At 37.7% G+C, this 19,704-nt stretch overlaps 1 protein-coding gene across 6 annotated transcripts in view; it reads left to right on the top strand.

The window, feature by feature from the left end:
- The window catches only part of LOC144438603 (uncharacterized), a 50,596-nt gene that overhangs the window by 17,613 nt on the left and 13,279 nt on the right, over window positions 1-19,704 (top strand). For 5 of the 6 annotated variants that reach the window (XR_013481071.1, XM_078127699.1, XM_078127700.1 and 2 more), the window contains 5 exons: window positions 14,979-15,052; window positions 17,201-17,327; window positions 18,078-18,152; window positions 18,939-19,027; window positions 19,539-19,612. Coding sequence is in view for 5 of the 6 variants with exons in the window: in XM_078127699.1 (XP_077983825.1) it covers window positions 14,979-15,052; window positions 17,201-17,327; window positions 18,078-18,152; window positions 18,939-19,027; window positions 19,539-19,612 (439 nt within the window). In the remaining variant the exon portion in view is untranslated. Of the gene's footprint in view, window positions 1-7,747; window positions 8,104-14,978; window positions 15,053-17,200; window positions 17,328-18,077; window positions 18,153-18,938; window positions 19,028-19,538; window positions 19,613-19,704 lie in introns of those variants that run through there. The other variant, XM_078127701.1, reaches the window with a different exon arrangement.

The following is a 19,704-nucleotide window of genomic DNA, read 5'->3' as shown; positions in this document are numbered from 1 at the left end:
ACTTTTAATGACCGGTTGTTCTGTTCGACGGACTGAATATTCATGACAGAAGTAGTTCTTGTTAACCAAATCTCTTTGATGGAGATACAGCCAATGATTTCTACGGAGAATAATGCACTCAGTAACTCGAACTACCAGAGGTAGTTGCATTTCAGTAATACCAGTAAAAAAGAGGGGAAATAAATCGATATTTCCTATTTAACCTTGACCTTTCTTTAAAGGTGACCTTTGTCTTGTGCAAGATGTCACTCAAGTTCCCAATCGCATAATTAGGTCACATACTGTACTGAAAATTGTCCTTTTCTGTCAATTATTCGCGGTTTACGTCACGTGATGATTAAGTGCTATATTACTCTTACCTACAATATGAAGATTTGTGTTGTGTATCAATGAACTATATCGATGAAGCGTGACTTTAAAGGGAATAGAAATCGGAAGACGAATACACCTTCAGGAAGGTTGGCCAAGTTGAATTGCCCACTCATTTCCCTCATGTTCCCATTCACAGGAACTCCACAGTACGACTGTGGGAAATATCTATGCAGCTTGCAGCTTTCATTTTACGGTCACGGTTTTATATTGCCAATGTCTTGAAATATAACACAAGTCTCTCCGATTCTATACCGCAAGTACATAATATTATATAGTAACAATTATCTCAGAAGTACTGTGTATGCTACCTACTTGAACACAAGAAGTTTTATCGATTTTAATCGCGAATCAATGACGATTTCATCCTCGCATGTAGCACGTATCTGTGGAGTAATTTTACTAAAACCAATATTAATCATTCACCAATGCAGAACCCGAGTTTTTCAATCTTCATGTTGCGGGCGCTCTTCTGTGTCCAGGTGAGATGAACACCTGTTATGTACTCGCATAGACAATGGACGGGTCACTGTTGTTTGTGGTATTTGTATCTTTGGGTGGATGGGATGGGGTGAGGTGTGGGGGGGGGGGGTTGGGGTGGGGTGATAGCAACAGACTTTAAATTCGTACTTTCTCCAGTATCAATTTTGTTAATTTTGATGCATACTCTGAGAGGTCCATCAGCTGACTACTGTACTATGAACTATTGAACCCAGTTGTCGAGTTCGGTTTAATGATAAAATGTCTCATGATATGCCAAAGTTAGAAAAAGCACTCTCAGTTGGGTTTGTTGAAACATGTCTCACGCTGGTCGTTTTACCGAAATCAGATAGTACATGCATGACCAATGGTGCCCCTCGGTGAAAGTCCACGTCAGACACGGCGATAAACATAACAGAAACTAAATCCACTTCAAAATAATTTTCTACCTATCCATCTTGAACATGAACAGTTCGTTCTACTTTTCGATGTGTTTACTGGTGATGAAATTTCATTGTTAAGAAAACATCCCAAACCGTCACGGAGACCTGAGCAAGGCGATTGAAGGGGGGACAATACAACGCTATTGTTCCTTACCAACCGTGTTTGTGTTGATGTAACTTTATCGTAGGTGTCTCAGTTACCTTACAATACCGTAAATACGACGTTTAAAAAGCACCTTACGTCAGTAACTTCACAACCGTGAAATATCTACGTTGCTTTTGTTAACGAATTCGATCGGACTCCCGAAGAGCGTGTACGACCTGACTGTGGTGGTACCTACAACTGTATGCCACGGTTACGGAAATCCCGTGTCGGAATTCAACAAACAAACACACATACGTCCATACAGCCACATTTGTGAGTTGCCGTACATGTGTGATTTTGGACATCTTATCAACTGGCAACCAAGGTTCGATCAATCGATTATCTGGTGGACTTGGAGTCAATAAAGTTGACCAATGATTTTAGCCAAGGGCATGAATTTGGAGTGAAGGAACTGTATGAAATATTGGCGCAGTACTTGAACCGAGTCCGACATCTTAGGAATGAGGCAGTCACTAATGTAATGTGACTGGTTTGCTCGAGGCACAATTCGTAATAACCGAGGCGACCCTGTGTCTGTTAAACATCACAACGCAACAGACGAATATAAGGTTCATATTAGTCCAGCAGACTCAATTTTTTACTTCAAATTACAGGTAATTAGTTAAGTTTTGTTCTTACGAGTACACAATTGCCTTCCATTTAGTAATAGTTAGTGTCCAAACATTCATGAGGGTTTGGTTACACCTGTCGTTAAGGTCGATATACTATAGTATATCCTTTGTGTCTTTTCAAGTTAGAGTCGTTGTTGCAGTAACTCAATCACCGATACCAGTAACCCATTCCGAGATAAACAAGTTCCAGTATTTATAAAAGTGGAATACACAGTCTTTGTCAAATTTGCCATAGAAACAAACAATCTACATTATTTTTTAAAATCTTTTGTTTTTCTTGCTTATTTGTTCACTCCGTAATATTGTTGATTCATTTTGATGATTTTTCCCCCCAAAGAAGGAATCCCATACTCCATACATACGTCCTACACCCATTCTCATATTCCCATTCCATACACATGATCAGACTTGCAGATGTCCAATTTTAGACATTCCCACATATATCCTTTTCCCGTATGTGTTTATTGTTCACATAAGGGAAAGGAGGTAGAAATGTCTACAATTGGGCATCATTTTCCCCTAGTCTAAGATACGTCATGTTATGCCGCCTCAGAAAGCTGGCTAGGGCTGAACGACACGACGTATCTTACAGTCACTGAATCACCTGCATTTAGTCATATTTTCAATGTTACTATTCTTTCAACCACATTAAAATTAATAATTTATATGTGTAAAAATTGACACTCACGTTTATATAAAAACACAGTCAGGGTCTTCGTAGCGAATTACACGTAATACTCAAGGATATGTTAATCCCTACACTACATACAGTCATTATAGTATGAGATTGGATATGTGAATTACTTTGTTTAAATGTTGATACAGCTAAACATTTATGAAATTGCAGACGCCGATTCGGTTTGAGTCAGTGCAACATTTGAATGTTGATTCCGTCACGTTTTAGGCATGACACCCAACAAGGAAGACATTGTACTCTCGGAGACAGTTGGGTCCATGTTTACCGTCCGAAACTTTAAAAATATAGCGACCAGTAAATAAGATTTCTCTCCAAAAATAAACTTATGTCCAACGTGTACTCTAACTACTAGTTGTTCCTCCTGACGGATGACTATCGTGCTCGATTTTAAGGTTGAAAGAATCTCGACAAAGAATTTTGGTATGTGTTGACAAAATCCCCTGAAGTCATCCATTATGCTACACGGAATAATATCATTAGAGCGGTTCTAAATTTCTAATTGCTCGTAGAACACGATTTTATGGTCTAATTTCCTCCGTGGTATGTTTAGAGTGCCCCGAGGCACAACCATTTACGGTCTACTGCCTTTTCACATTCGCGGTCGGTTTACATTTCGTAATCCTTTTCATGGTTTACTTAGTCTATCAAATGGTCGTAATTTTCATACAAGTGAATATTCTTTGTTTCTCGACCTTTTGATTCTTCCGAACGGGGTCATTATCTTGTAGTGTTTGTAAAGTATACCTTACATGAGTCAGGACCGAGGCGCCCTAAAGTAATCCGTAAAACTTCACTGTGTATACTGTGGAATTTTTTAAGAATTTTAAAGAAGCAAGTCAACCGAGACTCACTTTGATATATATATATAAATGTCTGCAAATGTACAGTATGAGAAACACAAAGCGACGAAATCCACCAGAAAATATTCTCCAGCCAATTGTTGACTTATCACACCTGTATTACACTGTGACAATAACACAATCTACATATTTAGTTCGTTGTTAGTAGTATATAAAAAGGCGTGATTTTGACCTGCCTACAGTGGATCGATAAAGAATTGTTTAAAGCCTGCTCTGTCACGCCCGTAACCAGGTAATTGTCAACAGTGCTAACAATTTTGGAGTATATGTCTTCCGTCTGTTTGTGGGGGTGTTAACTGTTTGACTTTCAAAGGTTAAATTTTGACAATTATAGCAAGCTAATGTAACCATAGAAACATTTTCACGTATAAAAAGTCAGGATTAACAGGTGCTTAGAACTTGCGATACTTGAACGGTACAAGGCACTGCTAGTACCTGTATAATACACGTATATAGACACTGATAAATTCCAACATTTACAGGACAAAGTTCGATGTGGATAATTTAATCATTTATCAGAGTTGACAGAGTTGCGAATTTGACAAGAAATCAATGTTTTAGTTTACATAGCAGAAGGAGAGGTTAAACTTAACCATATTTGGGTTATATCTGCCAAATAAACGAGGTCTCACATCACAAACTGACAATAAATACCTTCAAGTTCTCGACACTTAACCACACTCAAGATGAGGCTCTGTAATATATGGAAAAAAAAGTCGCGATAAGTGTAGATTATGCAGAAAACTCACCAAGATCAACCAAAGACTCGCAAACATATGCATTCTACAATGGTGTTTGTTATTAATTCAAGTTTTAAAATATTTCATCACCTCTTCTCGATTACAAAATCGTGTCATGCGATCGAAATATCTTAGTCATGTTGTAAGGTTACGAGTTCGTTGCAACTGAGACCAATCTGTTAAAAATCCGATGTAGATGTCGGCTAATCGTTCATTAGTCGACATCTACATCGGATTTTAATCAGATTGAACTACGACAAGTGTTGATTGTGTCTCAGGTGGCAGTGCTTATGCAGCACTTCGGCCTTTAAAAAAAATCGATACGTTCATACCAAACATACCGGATTAATCGAGTGTAGGTATATATATATAACACCGTTGATGGACGATGACAATTTGACCTTGTCGCCGGAAGCCAACACGATCGACTACTAAGACTCTGAAAGCGTAGACTTACCATTTTAAAATGCGAAAATCTACCATATGTACTACTAACTAGTATGTTGAAAAAAGTGAATACGTTCAAGTTGCTCATTTCAGCTCTTTCTAACATGATCACAAACGATCATTCGAGTTGTATCTTATTTATAATACCCAATACTTTTTATAGTGGCTATGCCAAAAGAAACTACAAAAGCTATGAAGCTGAGAAGCAATCATTTCAGTGATAGATGCTGATAACAGTATACTGTTCACCTCACTGCAACTTCTGGAAATTAGTTCGCATGCCATGCGCAGAATGGTCATCTTAATCGACGTTTAGAATCGAAAAGTAATCCATGTCTACGTCTGTATTGTGTTTGAATAATCTGTCACAAATAGTTTGTCAACTGTCATCACTGAGAAACGTCAGTACATGGACGTCTAATATCGTCGAGGGAGGGCGTTGTTCTGATCGCCTCCAAAACACTAACGAAAAAAAAAGAACTGATAACAAATGCTATGACCTTATCGCGTCTACTAAGTACTCGGGCCACTCAGACGTTTTATTACTTCAAAAAACTAGCTAGTCAAAAATGTCCACGACGTTCACAAATAAACTGGTTTTCCAGTCTGTAAGCATTAGGATATGGCATAGTCGAGCGTCACCCGTCGATTGCCTATTGCCTATTGCCATATACGATGACCTCACAGTTGCTGTGAGCAACGTTACTAAACCGAAGCGAAATAAAAACAAAAGCGGTGTATCATTTTCGTGGTGGCGCTCTACTCATGGTGTTGATCCGTAACGGGAACCGTAGTGTGTGCACTTGATTGATAGCCGGAGGACAACGGTACAGTCAATATTTTGATTGTGGTGATGAGAGGCATTGAGGCATGTGACCGATCAGAGCAAATAAAAAATAAGTACAAACTCGCCAATTTGGAATTTCGCGTCTCATGATTACCGCTAGGAATATATTCGATTCCCTATACCTCCTCCATGCCCAGTCTAAAGTCTCAATCCCAAAGTCTCGTGGTATACATATCCATACACTTCGATTCGGGATAACCAGACCTCATCGAATAAAATGCATTTATGAAATGATTTCCATCGACATTGCCATGTATCAGTGTCGTTGTACAATTTGAATATTAGAAAATATTTGAAACATGGAACAGTGCAAGGAAAGGGCAACCATATTATGCCTATATAATATTTACGATGTTCCACGAAGTATCTAAGTTTACAGGAAAGGTTACAATGATTCATGTATTTTCGATCAAAATATGTAAATGTATACGACCAACACCCTCCTCCTCCTCCTCCTCCTCCTCCTCCTCCTCCTCATCATCATCATCATCATCATCATCATCATCATCATCATCATCATCATCATCATCATCATCATCATCATCATCATCATCACCCCACCACCACCACCACCACCACCACCACCACCACCACCACCACCACCACCACCACGTCAATAGCACCACGGGCATTTCCATTGTTATCCTTTTATAAGATTTTTCGATAACCAATTATGCTATACTGTTTCTATCTTGAGCTCCGGTAGTGTTATAAGTCTAAATTGTGTCCGTCCTATGAACCAAAAACTTACCCACCCACGTCCTCATGGTTTACAGAACGCTATTCCGAACTTTGCAACACGGGTCTATCTGAACAAATACCAACTTTAAAGAAAGGTCCAAATAAGAGACAAAAGTAAATATCACACATGACTTACACATATTTGTTCAAGATGTTTACTAGAGATTCTTGAGTAACGTCTTCTATTAGTCAGTTTCTAATTAGTGATTGGTTACACCAGACTGTGGTGAATTTGGCGACATACTTTCACTTGAAATCATCAGATTGTTGTAAGTAACGTACATAGTCATATATATATCGACACTGCTTACTTTCTTCACCACTCAAATGGTGTAACTAATATCATTAGACGGTTGATTACCGCCGTTTAGGATATGCTAAGTTGCTTCAAGGTACTCACTTTCTCCATTTACCGCTATCTATTCATAAGTACTCTTACTGGTTTCCTATTCTAGATGAACATCGCCAAATTATACGATTTACGGTCAGGTGCGTTTTCTTTTTCATGGACCGGAGATTTTCAATGATTGTAATCTTAGTGCTTGAATCTAGTGAGTAAGTGACCCGTTATGTTATTTTACTGAAAAAAAGTGTAGGGTTTTATTTAGCCCCTCTGTCAATGGGTACAACTGGTATCGGTGTTAGAGAGTCGTGGGGGTGTGTCTTCCTTATGAAGTACGTTATTGTGAATTGGGATGCCTCATTATTCTTGCTTGAAACCTGAGAGAAAACCAGACAAAGTTTGGTAAAAAAAAACACTTCACATTTTTACTGACAGGGACGTCGGAACAAATACAGTATGGGATGAATGGGATGCTACGTACTATCTCTGATTGATAAATTGGATGAATTGCATTGATGGATAAATTGTATAATAGTACATATAAATAGTTTTTATTCTTCTTTTATACTTTCGTGAATTATCTTTTTGGTCATTTGTGATGTTTAATTCTTCGATTCAAATTCAGAAGAAGAAAAAAGCACTATTATCGGACTTCAATCGCTATTTGAAAAGCTGGTCATTTGACTAGTGTTGAAATCAGTGATGCGTATATGGAACACGCCTTGGTAGAATTCTTCAAGCGTGCTCCATAACGCTGTTCTATTGTTTTCTATTACTTGTTGCTATAGGGTTTTTGTTGCACCCTGAGAAGGATTTGTTACCTCGGAGCCTATCACCGAGTCGTCAGCTTTCTTTCAATTATTCTTTTCCTCAAGGGTCACCAACCATTGGTCTTGTAAAGGTACAAATGCCCTATGAATAATGAGTTGTGACATCAAGAGCAATTACTATAAACAGATCGAGCAGTTATCATCACCGGGCGGTAGGCTCCCTAACTACTGCCGCTACCAACATGAGAGAGAAGCTAGCAGTCGACGCACTCGCAGTCAGCGGCGTCGCCGGAGCCATTTTCCGGCTGTCCCGGGGACTCCGCATCTGAATAACTGGTTACATAGCGAGAAACCGTCCCAGAGAAGACACACTATGTCGTCTGGTTTGCTACCCAACGTTGGCATCTCAGCTCAACGCTCGAAACAAGGTGATGGTAAACCGAACCAACAGAACGGCATCGACGCTAAGATGGCCCTCGGTAGTGCTGCTAAGCAGCCGCGGTGGAATGGTAATACAGCAGCCGGTGATAACCAAACAGGGTTAGGCAACGACCTGATGAGACAGCTAAAACTGGCAGCTTCATTGCAAGTAGGTTTCCCCCTTTTTCATTCCTTCGTCCCCTTTTCTTGTTTTGTTTGAGGGAATAAAGTGTTATTCCAATGTTCCTCAACAATGAAGGATACGATATTGATCAACAGGTGGTTGTGATTAATTTCATGTGGTACAAATCTTGCCTGCAATTATCAAAATATTCTGTCAAACTTATCGTACAGACCTTTTATTCTCATATACACAAATGAGGTGAGTAGATCTACTCTACAAGAATTTTCTCAACGTAAAGATCATGACTTCTAGCACTTTAAATTCTGTATGAAAACAATATTTATTGTAACGCTACACGCCGGGTGATTTTAATAGATTTTTAATAATATGGTTCGACGTTTTATTTAACATTAACGTTTCAAAGACCAACAAAGCTAGTGTTCCTGTAATGAGGTTATAGGTAGACTCAAACACGTGATTACAGGAACTACTACATGCCATTATACTCCTCCCCTACCCCCAGGGCATGATTATGATGATTATCGCACCCGACAATACCCACTAACGACGGTTTTGTCCATCGTTCCTGCTGGATACTGAGCTGTGTAATTGATTTAGATAATGTGTTGATTCGTTGACAGCGAAACGAAAACTGTCTCAACACTAGGGAAAAGTATTGAGATTTTAAATTCCCATACAACGGTTAAATGGGTGTTTTGACGTTTAGCTTTATCGTGGACGTTTTTACATTCAAACAGCTTTTTTTTTTCAATCCGGTCAAATCTCAAAATTTTACAGGTTTTGAAATAAAGAGTATTTATAAAAGTTTACTGTAAAACCTAGTGTCTTATGATTTCGTAGTTAGTGTTCTACTAAGTATGCAAATGGGTTTGCGGTGATTTTTTAGATAGAGATTCTACAGTTCTTTGCGAAATAACCCCAACACTTTCCCGTAAAGTGAGAAAAAGCAAACTTGAAAAAACAACCACTCATGCAGATTGTAGTTGTGTCTACAATTGAGATCTCGTACTTGGAGATCTGTCATTTTGGGACGGAATAATATACACTGCGGTTGTTTAGTTAATTAATGACCCTCTTGGTGAAGAATTGAGTAACAATTACAAACCATTTAACTTAAACAATCGCACTGAAAAACTACCCTTTATTTAGAAATTACATAATACAATATACCCTGCCCGAGGAGTAACCGAGTCAAGATGTACGAGAACACATTTTTACATGACTGACCGCTTCGCTAAATGTCTCCTTCCCCTTTCAGTTTTGGTGAATTTACACCTCCGTCAATACCGACCTGAAAGACTAGTTTAGTTTGGGTTTACAGCTATATAACTGTTGTGGTTATTCATCAAAGTAATGAAATGAGCGACCTTGGGGTTAGGGTGGCTGATATATATATTAAAAAAAACACCCATGCAGTCCACCACAATACGTGCATAGGGGAGAATTGTAGGCTCTATTCAATTCCATGTCAGTCTTAGAGGTTTAGGCACGCCTTTTGTTGAAGTCAGTTTCTTATCCTTTGCACACAACAGTTTTGTGGTGTAGAAGTTGTTACAAGCACGAACCACAAAAAACCCCCACATCAGGACCTGTCCAGTTCTTAACCCCCTTCCTCCAAAAGGGAGAACAATAGGCAGTATAACTGTAAATTCATGGCGGTTTAGGTTGCCGCTGGTCGCAAATTTTAACTCTTTTTTTTCTCACTTATCATGCAATTTTGAATAGTCAGCTTTGCATGTACTGGTTAAGAGACATAAAGAACATTTTTCAAGGTTATGGTTAAACTTCCAATCGGCTTTGAACTTTTAACGAATATCTCCGGTTTTGAGTCGTCGTCTCAAATAACTATTTATATGGTTCAAATAATTGAATCTGTGTAAAAAATGGTTATTAAAATGATTAATTAAATTTAAAAAACAACAACCAGGTAAACCAAGAGTCACATATCTGTTGTGCCACCGGTTCAAATATCTTAACCTACACTTTAATGATAAGTTGTAAAGATATAAGTTGACCCGAGGGGTCACATTTATAATAGTTTGACCCTTGAACCCGCTTTGGGTGCGTGGTAATTTTGGAGTGTCGTTGAGAACATGTTGAGGGTTGCTACAAAACAGAAATGGACCCTAACAAAACTCTGTTGGTCTTGGCGATACATCGCTATGCTCAACCGAGCTTCATCCGGGTGGTTTAGGAATGGAGGAATTTCTAGTATAAATAACTCTTGATAAAATCGATGTAAAAAGGTCACTCGGAATAATAGTTATAAATATAGTTATGTGCATGATACAAGTACTATAACTTCCAATTTGACCTACTTAGCTTTGTAAGATAATTTCACACTGTGATGAAAGTTACACCTTTGCGTTCTATCACCAATGTGGCGCTGTGTGACTCTCTCCATGTGAAAGACTGCAAGCAATATTTTAACAATACATACAACAAAGATGTATTCCAAGACGATACGTTTTAATACTTTTAGAGGTGACCAAACATTTTAACCCCATCTGGGATATTACTGTGGTTTAACTTGAATCCATACTGTTCTGGTTCGCAATACATATCAATGGAAAGACGTGGAGTGCCTGACTATTGTGGCTTATAGGTTTTACAATTCATGACTTTTGTTCATTGTGTCTTCTACAGTCGTAACTATATTTGATTCGAGTGTTGTAAAAGTGTGGACAGCTCACATGGACTCGCCTTTAACCCGCAAAGATCGTGGTAGGATAAGATACGCGCTAAAAAATGTCTAATTATCGTGTTCCTTTTAGATATTTAAATACATTTGTCATTCTGTTGAGTTGCTGTCCTTTTTGTAATTTGACCAAAGTACAACGCTTGTATGAGACAGCGCATGATATTACCAAAACTTAAACATCTAAATATAACCCTGAAGTAAAGTAATTTTCCCCTTAGAGTGAACGTGTTCCTCATATGAATCAGTTGTCTAATTCTTTGTCGTTATAAACTGATTAAACTTCCGAATAAAACGAAGATAATGCTAGTACTTTACGATTATTGAAAAAAAAAGAATGAAAAAGGACATACTCTGATTCTAACAGTTGAAACTATGACAAATTTGAAGTAAGATGGCGGCTAAAGTTCTGAATCACTCTCTGTAATTAATATGTTTATATATACCACCTGAAGCTTGCTTGCATACACACCTTTGTTGTATTAGCAGTCACCTTGAAGGCAAGGGTTGACGTTCGTGTCATGACTTTTTACAATGAAACTGTTTGGGAACAACCTATGGATACAAAAAACGTCCCTGTGGACATATGTCCAAATATTTGTCACCTAACAGCATGGATGTTTGACTCGAAATAACGAAAGTGCCGCCGAACTTCACTGGTTGAGTATGACGTCACAAGGGGACACGTGTTGAATCTATGTGCGTCATGGAATGTTGACTTTTGAAATCGACAAGGTCTAATTTATATAATTTGACACCTACCCTGAGGAAACTGGGTACTGAATAGCATGATTGATACCTTTGACGACAAATCCGTCATCAACATTCCGACAGGTTGATGAGTGATGGTATAAGGACAAAAGAAAGAAACACAATCACAGACAGAGAGACGACAAGGACCAGGATGGGTAGATCTATAGACAGACAGACAGACAGACAGACAGACAGACAGGCAGGCAGGCAGGCAGGCAGGCAGGCAGGCAGGCAGGCAGGCAGGCAGGGAGGAGGGAGGAGACATGAATCCGGGACATGAAAAGAGGGCTTGGTGAATATGGCATGGAAGACAAGTTGACAGATATGCATGAACTATATTAAAGGAATAAACGAATGAAATGGTTGTAATATCGCCAACCTAATTAGTTGAGTTCCATTGTCCATGCCATCGAGGTTAAGCCTCCTATGAGACATTCATTTGAAATCCGATGTTTAGAGGTGCGTATACGCAATGACTCAGCCAAATCATGGTTGAGTATCACTGTCAGGTCAATATGGTGTCTTTTATGATCTTTGCCGCCAGCATTGGTTAGCCAGAAGCGTTATTCTTTCTATTCAACCTCACATCTTAGTTCATGTAATTCCGTATAATAACGACGACTCAACTCGCACATTGAATAAAAGACCAAATTAGCAGTGGTTGACTGGATTTATAGATGTAACAAGCGATCACAAGTAGAGCCAGGGGTCACTTATATGGCAATGTGTGAGAAGAAACGAAGGAAATCAAAATCTCATTATAACACTTCTGTTGTACACTGTATGTATCAGTGGTGATTAACATGGCTCACACACGTATATACTCTAATTGAAAAAAAGTGGATGACGCAAGGAGTTTATTATTGGCACAAAGAAACTTTTTTTGTATAAAGAAGTAATCTCTTCAAAAATCCATTGATTGTTATATATGACTAAAGGAAATAGTTTATAATTATTCCTATCAAAACGTCCAAGACAGACTGGCATTACTACAATACGATTATAGACGTTCCGAAGCAACCACACAATCGTCGAAAGTAATTATATTAAAATAAATCGAAAGAAGCGAATATTTGGACTAAAGTTTTGAAAAAAGGGAAGGAATTTGTCGTTTGAGAAAGTAATCAAATGTAAAGTTCAGAGGTCATCCAATACGCATGCCCATATGGGGTGCTTTTTGTTCAAGTTTGTGTCGCGATCACTACAGCCTATTTTATGTTATTGTTCACTGGCTCTGTTCGATACATAAAACAAGATTGTATAAATATATTTCTTGTGACATCTTGTCTGAAAGAAATGAACTAAGGTGCCATCACGTCCCAGACATCAAATCATGACACCATGATATTGGCGCCCGCGTGTCTGCATCCAGTTGCAGGTTTATTTTGTTCAGACAAAGTGTAGCAAGAAGTTGCCATCTTGCTGGTGGTTGAATCAAATGGAGCCAGTGAACACTAAAATGAAACGGTCTGTATATGAGCTCTAATATCCCGCCTAAGTTCTGACCACCGTGTTGAATATGACTTATGACACAAGAATTCACTTGGAGAGAAAAAGCCGTTCATAAAGCATTTCAATTTCTGCTCTGAAACAAAGTATTATTTGTGCGCCCTTAGTTACTAGCAAGACCTTCGTAGTGTGGGACCCCGACATGCGAGTGTTAATCAGACGACTGCGCTTTAAAATTAAACGTGTTCGGAAAAATGTGACCACTTTATAGAAGTACCTTTCAAAAATATGCCGAGACGGTCTAAAACACAATTAAAAATAAGAACAGTTTATGAATTACCTTGTACATATATACATTCCACTTCACTACGAAATCGGAGAATTTTAATACACCTTAGTCGAACTTGATCTACACAAAAAAAAATCACACATTCATTGAATAGCAATATCTGGATGTAAAGAGTCCAATTATGAAATGAAACATTAATTTGAAATATTATATACCAGATGTTGAAATATCTCAACTTGTCTAAGGTGGGTCAGTCCATATTGATCACAGTTGACGCAATTTTAAATGGATTTTGTGACGGTTATTATATTTGTTTTGATTTCATCATTAGTCCATTAGCGGCCAACCAACTAAACCTTAAATTCAGTTTTTTAAGTAGTAACTTTGTTTTACATGAAATGTTTGATGATTAAGAATTCAGACAATCTGTAGTGCTACATGTACATGCATTGAAATTAACGTCCAACGGTGTCAGTGTTTTCATTTTATCACCAGTGTTTAAAACGCACATGTACGTTCTATAGTCCAGTCTTTAACAACTTGGCGATCTTCCCGAAATCTGACTAGAATTGTGTCTGTGTACTTTCTCATTTAAGAGTCTGCGCAACTTGTCGAAATCTATGACTCTCAGATTTGGCATGTGCTATGCTGCTATAGGGCTATAGAATGACCAAAATCATATTGTACTGTCACGCACAAGTATTGACCACCGTTTCGCAATACACAACTGTTCATCACATGCACAGCTGACCCATGATTTGAAAGAAAACGACAGTCTGATGTCTTGTCCTGGTAGTATTCTGTGTCCGAAACCGCCACAATGACGATATTCTGGGACCTTTCATCGTCATACAGAAAAAAAAGTTGTGTACGCAGCCACCTCTTAGCTAGGTTTTGCCTATTCGAGTCAAATACAATTTCGTCTGTCTATCTCAAAACCGTCCAAATTTAGGTCACTGGTTTTACCTTCAAGGTATGATACACAATTCAACATCAAACAATCGACTGACTTCTGACGAGTTTACTTTCATCGACCAACATATAATCACCATACTTTATCATTATGATTCCCCATGGCGCCGAATTAATAGACCGAAATTTCAATTCGTTTTACGGTGCCGTGAATATGTGCGTTCAATAATCGATCCTTTCTAGAAAATTAATCACAATCTTTAAGTATAGTGAAAGCCAATGTAACCCTGGACAAAGTTAATCCAAGCTATTTAAATATTTTTGATATGCAAATAAGTGATGCTTGATGAGTATTTAATTACCGTGTCGACACTTGTTCTATAGTGTAAGCTAGAGGTCTGACTGCACGTACTAGTAAGTTGCTATTGTGGACGACTCGTCTGTGCACATTTTTACAAGTAATCCCGTGTAATGTCTTCGAATCTAAGTCGATGCCTTTAATTGATTAGGGATGATACGTTTTCTACAAAAACAACGCAGGAAGCTCGTGCTTCAGAAGCTGCGTAGAACGAAATCGTCACCATTCCTGTCGAAGTGCACAGAAACGGTAGGTGTTTAACGTTGTTTGACGAGTTAACATTGGCTTTCTCTGTACCGTGAAGCGATTGTGTACATTAACTTTCATTGTAGGCAAACATTGACGCATACACGCTTATATAGGCAGAATTGAAAGTATCTATTTACTCTTTTCTCCTGTATTTGACTTTACCCGTTTTTTTTTCTTTCAATTTCCAATAGGCGAAGGAAAGATTCCAGCGTGCTATACGGTTGGTTATTACGTTGGTTAGAGTATTCAATATGATACAATCGAGGTAAGTTGTCTTTTAAGTTACCTGGTGCGTGTCAAGTTCATCTTGCCCAAAATTTCCAAGTTAAGAAATCATCCGTGTACGAAGCTGAGGCGAAGTATCCATATACACACTGTTGAACGAAACTATTTCACCTTTTTTCTTATTAAAGGAATTGGTCGAAAATGTGTTTATTTCTTCACATGATGTGCATGTTCATTTCCTTTCAAATTGTCCATTGTTAGGTCACGGCGTCTTTCCAAACATAATTTATCGCCCCATAATGAATTATTCTTGAACAACAACAGCAACACACGTTGCTACTGTCATACCTTGAATTTCAAACTGAGTTGAGTCTTCATCCGTTATTCGAGCAATCTCGATTTCTTAAAAACACCCGTTACTAAGGCGACCGTATGTTATTTCTAAACGTACTCATGCGACCGTGCACCTTTAATTTGTAACCATTCTTCTGTCTTGTTTTGTGAAACAGTCGCAAACATGTCCACTTTCATTTTCAATACCATACGTCAGTATCTATTGTCTTGACAATAAACAAAAGCTATTTAATGGTAATAAAGGGGTGACGTGAACGTAAAAGGATGTCTACTGGTGTTAATTGCCGTCTACCGCAACAAATACACAATTAAAATTCACTTTTTCTCTCTCTAAGACTAATGGTGTACTAATGTTTAGGTGTGAGCTTACAAAGAAACGATGATTCTTTTCTACAGAATCTACAAAAAGATCTTTTTACATCGAACGAACGTAACCCTTTTGCTTCTCTTGTACTATATCGGACATTTGCCGCTCAAAATTTGACCACAAATTGTTGTTTCCATAAATTCTCGGCATATATTGACTTATTTTCAGAACCAACGATATAGAACTGATTATCAATTATGAACCAGTTTTGAAATTTGGTGGAAAAATTACAAGAACATTCTTAAAAAGTGGATAGACACGTTGTTATGTATTTTTGGAACCACAATGAATTCGAAGGGGTTTGCAACTTATCATGCTACACTAGTAGTAGACAGACAATTCACACTTTCCAGTTGTTCAAACAACCACCTGTGTGCTACCACAGACATTTTGTGTGGTGCTACTGAAGTCAAACCATCACCCCAACAACGTTCTTAGTAGCTAGTAAAGCCAATGGTATGTCTAAATTAAAAGAGTGTGAATTCACCAATGAGAAAAAAACGACACTGAAGAGCCAGACAAGATGGGTTTGATAAACTGACAACTAGGGAATGTACATCAAATTACAAATTTGGGACGTTGAATAATCATGCGAATGACTGAAGAAACCGTCGGATCATGGAAGTATAACCATGGTCGGATAAACACACCTGTTGAACTTACTATTACAACCGACCAAGTCAGTGAAAGTTAACTAGATGTAACCGTATTTTGTACTCTGAGAGGGTCAACACGAAACAAGAAGATCGACTCGTTATTCTCACAGGAGAGCAAAAAGTAATGAGTAGAACAGTCCTGCACCAAACTGAAACCTATAAATCACGCCTGAAAGATAGAATAACCACTAGATATTAGGGAATGATGTAAATAATCTGTTAATTCCATGGGGTTCCAGCGTTCCGAGATGGAAAATAAAGAAGCCAGAAGCCCCATAAATTCCTGAAATAGACATACATGTATCAGATACTTATTCTCACATGCGCCTTCGAATATGTAGCACGTGTAGAAGTCATTTTTCGGCTAGGAAACGAATATGCTTAACTTATTATGATTACTACTATGAAAATGCCGATATAGTCTTTTGAAAATCGGCAAATCTATTCCTGGAAATGTCTTTTTAATTACTACTTGAGGGAAATCAATATGCATACAAATCGTCACTTCCAATAAATAATTATTTTTTGACGAGCCCAGATAGGTTGAAAAATTCAAGTAGACTAACAAGATTCTATTCTTGATCTCGTTAAATTGACGAACAACATACTAGTATAAAGATCACGTGACCCGGGCTTCTTATTGAATACGGTCGGTAAAACTCTTAACTATCAATAGATACATCAAAATTAAATTTATGTCAAGCGAAATCTAGGATCTAGGTTATTTTTAGTGAAGTTTTATAGAGGTGTTGTAGCAACGGTGATAAAATAAGTAAATGTTTGTCATTTTAATTTTTTGTTCACTCTTTAGGCCTGAAAAAGAAGTGCAATCAAGAGGACAGTTAACTTTCACGGAAATTGCCGAACAATTTCAATCGGAAGATATGAAAAACTCGGGTCTCTCCTTCAACCCAAAGGACTTCAAGGCAAATAGAGAGGTATGTAGTAAATATTTAAATTGTTGTTCTACACTTTCGTTTGTAACTTTGTGTATTTGCAGTGTACATATACATACACTGTGCCAGATGGAGGGGTACATTCAGTTTATGTAGTCAGAGGCAAACATGAAGTGGCTGAATCAGCTGAATCAGACTGTATTTACGTCACTCTCAGCTTGGCGTTAGTCGCTGAAATGAACATCACTGAACATCACTATTTGGCGTTAGTCACTGAAATCATGGAAGTATCACCCGTCGGTTATACTTCCATGCTCAGTGAAATGAACATCGCGACTTTACTTGTCATTAGTTACATCTTTAGAAATGAACATCGCTACTTGGCGTTAGTCCGCATTTGCAATTTTCTCCTATTGTCCATTTTCTATCAGTTACTAATGATCCCTATCAAGGTCAAAGTCAGTTACGTCATCGTACATTTACACCACCTGTTGATTTTTACTGTCAGTTTAGCGGTCATTATCGAAAAGTGAAAACAAAATCGAAGTTCATCAACTCAAAGTTGATAAGATGTTTTACTAAACAAAGCACGGTGATTGTTTTGTACTACCGATATCATAACATCGACCATGGCTCTATTTAGTCGTCGTGGAGAATACACTTAGTGACTACATCCATGCATCGACTAATTATTTGAACTTGAAACCATAGATGTGTGTTACCCTACAGCTATGTTGAAACAAAGCCATGTAAAGTTCATTGTCAGTGCAATCTATTCATTTTTTTTTACAGATTAACATAAGTAACGAAGTTAAAAGTATTTTAAGTATGCCAAATGACCAACGATCAACGGAACAGTTACAAACGGTAAGCACACTTTAATCAGCTAACAAACTTTTACAAACTTTCCTTGTATGGGCTATCATTTCGTGATTTACAAATAGATGCTAATCTGTCTAGGTTCCCTGTCATTCCTTTTATTTTTCGCAAATAAAAAAGGTGCCAATAAACGAAGCTGGAAAAGCAGTCACCAATAAAAAATATTTCTCCACATGATAAAAAGGTTTTTTTTTCAATGAAAAAAATATAAAAACAAAATTTATTTTTAGTTTATTAAAACAAACATTTATTTTTTATTTGCAAAAAAAGTCCATCAGCAAGGATTACAAAAAAGGAAAAAAAAATGTATCGATGAATGCTTGTAGAATTATCATATTTGTGACGTCACCTGGTTATCTTGGTTTTTCAAGTTCCACCATGAAAATATAAATTGTGCAACGACATAGTTGGTTCTTGTCTTCAGGTGAAACTTTTGTGCTGCACTCTTTTCTCCATCATTGTATTTTATTGTATCGATTATTGATTTACGGGCTTTGGCAGATTAACTGCAAGCAGCAAGGACACAAGGTGATTAAAATACGATGCAGTGGTCAAATATCTGTTGACTTTTCCCGTCGTTATTTTGTTCGAATTGTCCTTTAAGTTTGTATCATACTAGAAGCGGCGACCAAGAAGAAAGCGTCAAGATGCGAAATAAGCGGCGACAGAAGCAAAACGGTAATAGTAATAGAAATGAATAAGCAGCTGACCAATACATCGGATTTTCATCAGCATTGACAGCCCTTTATCGATCATTTCTCATTCCCATTACAGGCATTATATGGATTACAGACAATGAAATCATTCGCTGAATATCCTCTACACATGCAAGAGAAATTAACACGGGTGGCGTGGTTTGAAAAGTAAGTTGTGGATTGTTTATCCTTCAAATAACATAATCGTGAGAAGAGGATGATTGGACGTGTGTGTGTGTGTGTGTGTGTGTGTGTGTGTGTGTGTTTTGGGGGGGGGGGTTATGACCAGTTTGATGTAACTCTTATTTGGGAACAAGCGTCTACAACTTTGGACATTAATAGTTTTGGCAGATTCATTCATTCATTCATTCACACACACACACACACACACACACACACACACACACACACACACGTGCATACATACATACATACATACATACATACATACATACATACATACATACATACATACATACCTTACAGTGCATTACATGAAAGACGAGAAATATATATATATATTACATATTAACATTTTTGGTTATTTTCTCATGATGGCTGATAAGACGTTGTTTGATAGTTTCATTGTCCAATACACTGTAATATACTTTATACAACATGAGTACGTCGTTTAATTTTGTGTAATACTACAGTTTTATACTCTTTTATTTGTCAACAGCATTCCACCAAAGAAAATTATTATTCGACAAGGTCACTATGCAGAAGCCTTTTATTTTGTTATATCGGGCAGTGGTAAGTTTATTAATTTTATCAATTATACAGTTGACATTTTATTGGAAAACTCTTGGTAACACTTATGTTATAGACCACATGATAAATTAATC

Source organism: Glandiceps talaboti, chromosome 8 (genome assembly GCF_964340395.1).
Source record: "Glandiceps talaboti chromosome 8, keGlaTala1.1, whole genome shotgun sequence".
NCBI lineage: Eukaryota > Metazoa > Hemichordata > Enteropneusta > Spengelidae > Glandiceps > Glandiceps talaboti.
This window is presented reverse-complemented; position numbering and strand designations above follow the sequence as displayed.